The sequence below is a fragment of the Homarus americanus genome, unplaced genomic scaffold (genome assembly GCF_018991925.1).
Source record: "Homarus americanus isolate GMGI-L3 unplaced genomic scaffold, GMGI_Hamer_2.0 scaffold17982, whole genome shotgun sequence".
In the NCBI taxonomy this organism is placed as follows: Eukaryota; Metazoa; Arthropoda; class Malacostraca; order Decapoda; family Nephropidae; genus Homarus; species Homarus americanus.
In genome coordinates, this window is record NW_024749871.1 from 1 (window position 1) to 8,471 (window position 8,471).

Genomic DNA, 8,471 nt, shown 5'->3' on the forward strand with positions numbered 1-8,471 from the left:
ACCCACATGTTGTCTGTACCACACATGTTGTCTGACTTATGCGTTCTGTACCACACATGTTGTCTGTACCAAGTTGTCCTAATGTTGTCTGTACCACACAATGTTGTCTGATTTACATGTTGTCTCTGTACCAACATGTCTGTACCTCACATGTTGTCTGTACCCCACATGTTGTCTGTACCACATGTTGTCTGTACCTCACATGTTGTCTGTACCCACACATGTTGTCTGTACCTCACATGTTGTCTGTATTCTCACATGTTGTCTGTACCCACATGTTGTCTGTACCTCACATATGTTGTCTGTACCACAATGTTGTCAATGTTGTCTGTACCACACATGTTGTCTGTACCACACATGTTGTCTGCATTCACATGTTGTCTGTACCACACATGTTGTCTGTACCCACATGTTGTCTGTACCTACATGTTGTCTGTACCCTCACATGTTGTCTGTACCTCACATGTTGTCTGGCCTACACATGTTGTCTGTACCTCATATGTTGTCTGTACCACACATGTTGTCTGATAACATGTTGTCTGTACCAACATGTTGTCTGTACCATACGTTGTCTGTACCTCACATGTTGTCGTACCACTCTGTACCACATGTTGTCGTACCATACGTTGTCTGTTACCACACACATGTTGTCTGTACCACACATGTTGTCTGTACCACATGTTGTCCACCACATGTTGTCTGTACCACATGTTGTCTGTACCACACATGTTGTCTGTACTCACATGTTGTCTGTACCACATGTTGTCTGCACAACATGTTGTCTGTACCACATGTTGTCTGTAATTCACATGTTGTCTGTACCTCACATGTTGTCTCATCCACATGTTGTCTGTACCCTCACATGTTGTCTGTACCTCACATGTTGTCTGTACCACATTCACATGTCTGTACTCACATGTTGTCTGTACCACATGTTGTCTGTACCACACATGTTGTCTGTAACACATGTTGTCTGTACCTCACATGTTGTCTGTACCACACATGTTGTCTGCAACATGTTGTCTGTACCTCACATGTTGTCTGTACCACATGTTGTCTGTACCAAGTTGTCTGTACCACACATGTTGTCTGTACTCACATGTTGTCTGTAACTTATATGTTGTCTGTACCACACATGTTGTCTGTACCCACACATGTTGTCTGTACCACATGTTGTCTGTACCACACATGTTGTCTGTAATCACATGTTGTCTGTACCAGTTGTCCTCACATGTTGTCTGTACCACACATGTTGTCTGACCACACATTGTCTGTACCTCACATGTTGTCTGTACCACACATGTTGTCTGTACCTGTTGTCACCACACATGTTGTCTGTACCACACTGTTGCTGTACCTCACATGTTGTCTGTACCACACATGTTGTCTGTACCATGTTTCTGACCACATGTTGTCTGTACCACACATGTTGTCTGTACCTCACATGTTGTCTGTACCACACATGTTGTCTGTACCACACATGTTGTCTGTACCACACATGTTGTCTGCACACACATGTTGTCTGTACCACGTTGTCTGTACCACATGTTGTCTGTACCACATGTTGTCTGTACTCACACATGTTGTCTGTACCACACATGTTGTCTGTACCTCACATGTTGTCTGTACTCACATGTTGTCTGTACCACATGTTGTCTGTACCTCACATGTTGTCTGTACCTCACATGTTGTCTGTACCACACATGTTGTCTGTACCAACTCTGTACCTCACATGTTGTCTGTACCACACATGTTGTCTGTACCTCACATGTTGTCGTACCACATGTTGTCTGTACCTCACATGTTGTCTGTACCCTCCATGTTGTCTGTACCTCATGTTGTCTGTACCTCACATGTTATTACCACATGTTGTCTGTACCACACATGTTGTCTGTACCACACATGTTGTCTTGTCTGCAATTACGTTGTCTGTACCTCACATGTTGTCTGTACCACACATGTTGTCTGTACCATACATGTTGTCTGTACCACACATGTTGTCCTATCACATGTTGTGTACCTCACATGTTGTCTGTACCACACATGTTGTCTGTACCTCACATGTTGTCTGTACCTCACATGTTGTCTGTACCACACATGTTGTCTGTACCACATGTTGGTACCTCACATGTTGTCTGTACCACACATGTTGTCTGCACACATGTTGTCTGTACCTACATGTTGTCCAATGTTGTCTGTACATGTTGTCTGTACCACATGTTGTCTGCATATTTCGTACCACATGTTGTCTGTACCAACATGTTGTCTGTACCTCACATGTTGTCTGTACCTCACATGTTGTCTGTACCACTATGTTGTCTGTACCACACATGTTGTCTGTACCACACATGTTGTCTGTAACAATTGTCTGTCAGTTGTCTGTACCTCATGTTGTCTGTACCTCACATGTTGTCATTTGTCACACATGTTGTTTGTACCATACATGTTGTCTGTACCACACATGTTGTCACACATGTTGTCTGTACTAAATTGTTGTCTGCACCCACATGTTGTCTGTACCACACATGTTGTCTGTACCAACCATGTTGTCTGTACCACACATGTTGTCTGTACCACATGTTGTCTGCAACACTGGTTGTCTGTACCTCACATGTTGTCTGTACCAATGTTGTCTCCACATGCTGTCGTACCACACATGTTGTCTGTACCACAATGTTGTCTGTATCACATGTTGTCTGCACCTCACATGTTGTCTGTACCACACACATGTTGTCTGTACCACACATGTTGTCTGTACCCACATGTTGTCTGTACCACATGTTGTCTGTACCACACATGTTGTCTGTACCACACATGTTGTCTGTAACATGCATGTTGTCTGTACCTCACATGTTGTCTGTACCACACACATGTTGTCTGTACCACACATTGTCTGTCAATGTTGTCTGTACCACACATGTTGTCTGCAATCACATGTTGTCTGTACTCACATGTTGTCTGTACCACACATGTTGTCTGTACTTACATGTTGTCTGTACCAATATGTTGTCTGTACCACACATGTTGTCTTATCACATGTTGTTCTGTACCTCACATGTTGTCTGTTACCTCACATGTTGTCTGTAACACATGTTGTCTGTACCTCACATGTTGTCTGTATACACATGTTGTCTGTACCACACATGTTGTCTGTACCACACATGTTGTCTGTACCTACATGTTGTCTTGCCCACATGTTGTCTGTACCACATGTCTGCACCACATGTTGTCTGTACCACACATGTTGTCTGTACCACACATGTTGTCTGTACCACATGTTGTCTGTACCTCACATGTTGTACCACATGTTGTACCACACATGTTGTCTGTACCACACATGTTGTCTGTACCACACATGTTGTCTGTACCACACATGTTGTCTGTACCACACATGTTGTCTGTACCACATGTTGTCTGTACCACACATGTGGTCTGTACTCACGTTGTCTGTACCACACATGTTGTCTGTACCACACATGTTGTCCATGTGTCTCTCTGCACCCATGTTGTCTGTACCACACATGTTGTCTGTACCACCATGTTGTCTGTACCAACATGTTGTCTGCAATTACATGTTGTCTGTACCACACATGTTCGTACCACACATGTTGTCTGTACCTCACATGTTGTCTGTACCACACATGTTGTCTGTACCTCATGTTGTCTGTACCACATGTTGTTCATCACATGTTGTCTGTAATCACATGTTGTCTGTACCTCACATGTTGTCTGTACCACACATGTTGTGCTGTACCACACATGTTGTCTGTACCACACATGTTGCTGTCCCACACATGTTGTCTGTACTCCACATGTTTCTGTACCACACATGTTGTCTGTACCACATGTTGTCTACCCTCACATGTTGTCTGTAACACATGTTGTCTGTACCACACATGTTGTCTGTACCACACATGTTGTCTGTACCTCACATGTTGTCTGTACCACACATGTTGTCTGTACCCACATGTTGTCTGTACCACACATGTTGTCTGAACACATGTTGTCTGTACCTCACATGTTGTCTGATACACATGTTGTCTGTACCACATGTTGTCTGCCTACTCACATGTTGTCTGTACCAACATGTTGTCTGTACCACATGTTGTCTGTACCACATGTTGTTGTACCACATACCATTTGTCTACCACATGTTGTCTGTACCACATGTCTGACAATGTTGTCTGTACCATGCTGTCTGTACCACACATGTTGTCTGTAATCACATGTTGTCACCAGTGTCTGTACCACCGTTGTCTGTACCTCACATGTTGTCTGTACCACATGTTGTCTGTAACACATGTTGTCTGTAACACATGTTGTCTGTACCATACCATGTTGTCTGTACCACATGTTGTCTGCACCATACATGTTGTCTGTACCTCACATGTTGTCTGTACCACCATGTTGTCTGTACCACATGTTGTCTGTACCACCATGTTGTCGTACCTCACATGTTGTCTGTACCACACATGTTGTCTGTACCACACATGTTGTCTGTACCTCACATGTTGTCTGTACCTCACATGTTGTCTGTACCACACATGTTGTCTGTACCTCACATGTTGTCTGTACCTCACATGTTGTCTGTACCACACATGTTGTCTGTACCTCACATGTTGTCTGTACCACACATGTTGTCTGTACCACACATGTTGTCTGTACCTCACATGTTGTCTGTACCACACATGTTGTCTGTACCTCACATGTTGTCTGTACCTCACATGTTGTCTGTACCACACATGTTGTCTGCCTCACACATGTTGTCTGTACCACACATTTGTCTGTACCACACATGTTCTGTACTCACATGTTGTCTGTACACACATGTTGTCTGTACCACACATGTTGTCTGTACCACATGTTGTCTGTACCACACATGTTGTCTGTACCTCATATTGTCTGTACATACATGTTGTCTGTACCACACATGTTGTCTGTACCACACATGTCTGTACCTCACATGTTGTCTGTACCACATGTTGTCTGTACCACACATGTTGTCTGTACCACACATGTTGTCTGTACTCACATGTTGTCTGTACCACACATTGTCTGTACCACTCACATGTTGTCTTACCACACATGTTGTCTGTACCACCACACATGTTGTCTGCCTCATGTCTGTACCACATGTTGTCTGTACCTCACATGTCTGTACCACACATGTTGTCTGTACCACACATGTTGTCTGTACCTCACATGTGTCTGTACCTCATGTTTCTTACGCATGTTGTCTGTACCTCTCCAGTCCCTTCTCTGTCAATGTCTCAGTCAACTCTCAGTCCTTACTCTCAGTAACCTATCTAGTCAACCTTCTCAATCAACCTTTCTCTGTCCTTCTCTCAGTCGCTAATGCTCAGTCAACCTTTCTCAATCCCACAACTCTCCAGTCAACCCAACTCTCAGTCAGCAACTCTCAGTCCCGCTCTCAGTCAACCCAGCTCTCAATCAGCAACTCTCTGTCAGCCTACCTCTCCAGTCCAGCCTAGCTCTCAGTCAACCCAACTCTCAGTCAACCCAACTCTCAGTCAACCTACTCTCAGTCAGCCCAACTCTCAGTCAACCCAACTCTCAGTCGCCTAACTCTCAGTCAACCTCTCTCAGTCAGCAACTCAGTCGCTCTAACTCTCAGTCAACCAACTCTCAGTCCCTAACTCTCAGTCAACCTTTCTCAGTCCTCTCAGTCCAACTCTCAGTCCTGCTCTCATTCAACAACTCTCAGTCAACCCTAACTCTCCAATCCTACTCTCAATCAACCCAACTCTGTCAACCTAACTCTCAGTCAACCTAGCTCTCAGTCAACAACTCTCAGTCAACAACTCTCAGTCAACCTAACTCAGTCAACAACTCTCAATCATAACTCTCAGTCAACCCACTCTCAGTCAACAACTCTCCAGTCAAGCCTACTCTCCAGTCAACCCAACTCTCAGTCAACCCAACTCTCAGTCAACCCAACTCTCAGTCAACCCAACTCTCAGTCAACCCAACTCTCAGTCAACCCAACTCTCGTCACCCAACTCCAATCAACCCAACTCTCTGTCAACCTGCACTCTCGTCAACTGCTCTCAGTCAGCCCAACTCTCAGTCAACCCAACTCTCAGTCAACTCTCTCTCAGTCCCTCTCTCAGTCAACAACTCTCAGTCAACCTATCTCAGTCAACCTAACTCTCAATCCTTCTCTCGTCAACCTTTCTCAGTCAGCCTAACTCCAGTCAGCCTTCTCCCAGTCAACCTTCTCAGTCACCCAACTCTCAGTCAACACACTCTTCACAACTCAGTCAGCAACTCTCAGTCAACAACTCTCAGTCACCCAACTCTCAGCAACCTATCTCCAGTCAACCCAACTCTCAGTCAACCCAACTCTCAGTCAACCCAACTCTCAGTCAGCAACTCTCAGTCAGCAACTCATTCAACCCAACTCTCATTCAGCAACTCTCAGTCAACCCAACTCTCAGTCAACCCAACTCAGTCAACCCAACTCTCAGGCAACCCAACTCTCAGTCAACCCAACTCTCAGTCAACCCAGCTCTCCAGGCAACCCAACTCTCAGTCAACAACTCCAGTCAACCCAACTCTCAGTCACCCAACTCTCAGTCAACAACTCATTCAACCCAACTCTCAGTCAACATTTTGTTTTGCAACTCTCAGTCAACAACTCTCAGTCAACAACTCTCAGGCAACCCAACTCTCAGGCAACTCTCGGCCAACTCTCAGTCAACAACTCTCAGGCAACCCAACTCCTCCTCTCAGTCCCCAACTCTCAGTCAACCCAACTCTCAGTCAACCCAACTCTCAGGCAACCCAACTCTCAGTCAACCCAACTCCAGGCAACCCAACTCTAGTCAACCCAACTCTCAGTCAACCCAACTCCAGTCAACCCAACTCTCAGTCAACCCAACTCTCAGGCAACCCAACTCTCAGTCAACCCAACTCTCAGTCAACCCAACTCCAGGCAACCCAACTCTCAGTCCCCAACTCTCAGGCAACCCAACTCTCTCACAACTCTCAGGCAACCTTACTCAGTCAACTCTCAGTCAACAACCTCAGGCAACTTCAGTCAACCAACTCTCAGTCAACAACTCTCAGTCAACCCAACTCTCAGTCTTAGTCCCAGTCCCAACTCTAACCCAACTCTGTCAACCCACTTCAGTCAACCTAACTCTCAGTCAACCCAACTCTCAGTCAACCCAACTCTCAGTCAACCCAACCTCAGTCAACCTAACTCTCAGTCAACCCAACTCTCAGTCAACCTAACTCCTATCCAACCCAACTCTCAGTCAACCCAACTCTCAGTCAACCCAACTCTAGTCAACCCAACTCTCAGTCAACCCAACTCTCAGTCAACCCAACTCTCAGTCAACCCAACTCTCAGTCAACCCAACTCTCAGGCAACCCAACCTCAGCAACCCAACTCTCAGTCAACCCAACTCTCAGTCAACCCAACTCCAGTCAACCCAACTCCTCAGTCAACCCAACTCAGTCAACCCAACTCTCAGTCAACCCAACTCTCAGTCAACCCAACTCTCAGTCAACCCAACTCTCAGTCAACCCAACTCTCAGTCAACCCAACTCTCAGTCAACCCAACTCTCAGTCAACCCAACTCTCAGTCAACCCACTCTCAGTCAACCCAACTCTCAGTCAACCAACTCTCAGTCAACCCAACTCTCTAGCAACCCAACTCTCAGTCAACCCAACTCTCAGTCAACCCAACTCTCAGTCAACCCAACTCTCAGTCAACCCAACTCAGTCAACCCAACCTCAGTCAACCCAACTTCAGTCAACCCAACTCTCAGTCAACCCAACCTCAGTCAACCCAACTCTCAGTCAACCCAACTCTCATTCAACCCAACTCTCAGGCAACCCAACTCAGGCAACCCAACTCTCAGTCAACCCAACTCAGGCAACCCAACTCTCAGTCAACCCAACTCTCAGCACCAACCCAGATCAACTCTCAGCAACCAACCTCAGTCAACCTAACTCTCAGTCAACCCAACTCTCAGTCAACCCAACCTCAGTCAACCCAACTCTCAGTCAACCCAACTCTCAGTCAACCCAACTCTCAGGCAACCCAACCTCAGTCAACCCAACTCTCAGGCAACCCAACCTCAGGCAACCCAACTCTCAGTCAACCCAACTCCCAGGCAACCCAACTCAGTCAACCCAACTCTCAGGCAACCCAACTCTCAGTCAACCCAACTCCCCAGGCAACCCAACCTCATCAACCCAACTCCAGTCAACCCAACCTCAGGCAACCCAACTCTCAGTCAACCCAACTCTCAGTCAACCCACCTCAGTCAACCCAACTCTCAGTCAACCCAACTCTCAGTCAACCCAACTCTCAGTCAACCCAACTCTCAGTCAACGCAACTCTCAGTCAACCTAATCTCAGTCAACCTAACCTCAGTCAACCCAACTCCAACCCAATCTCAGTCAACCCAACTCAGTCAACCCAATCCTCAGTAAACCC

The 8,471-nt window shown here is 46.1% G+C and overlaps 1 protein-coding gene across 1 annotated transcript; it reads left to right on the forward strand.

Annotated features, from left to right (window-relative positions):
• Positions 1 to 5,393: 5,393 nt before the first annotated feature.
• LOC121853962 (serine-rich adhesin for platelets-like) lies at positions 5,394 to 8,387 on the forward strand (the record flags this gene model as incomplete). The annotated part of the gene is made up of 3 exons (XM_042348358.1): positions 5,394 to 5,606; positions 5,886 to 7,050; positions 7,154 to 8,387. Coding segments are annotated over 3 exons (2,612 nt in total), but the record flags the coding sequence as incomplete, so codon positions are not given.
• Positions 8,388 to 8,471: the final 84 nt, after the last annotated feature.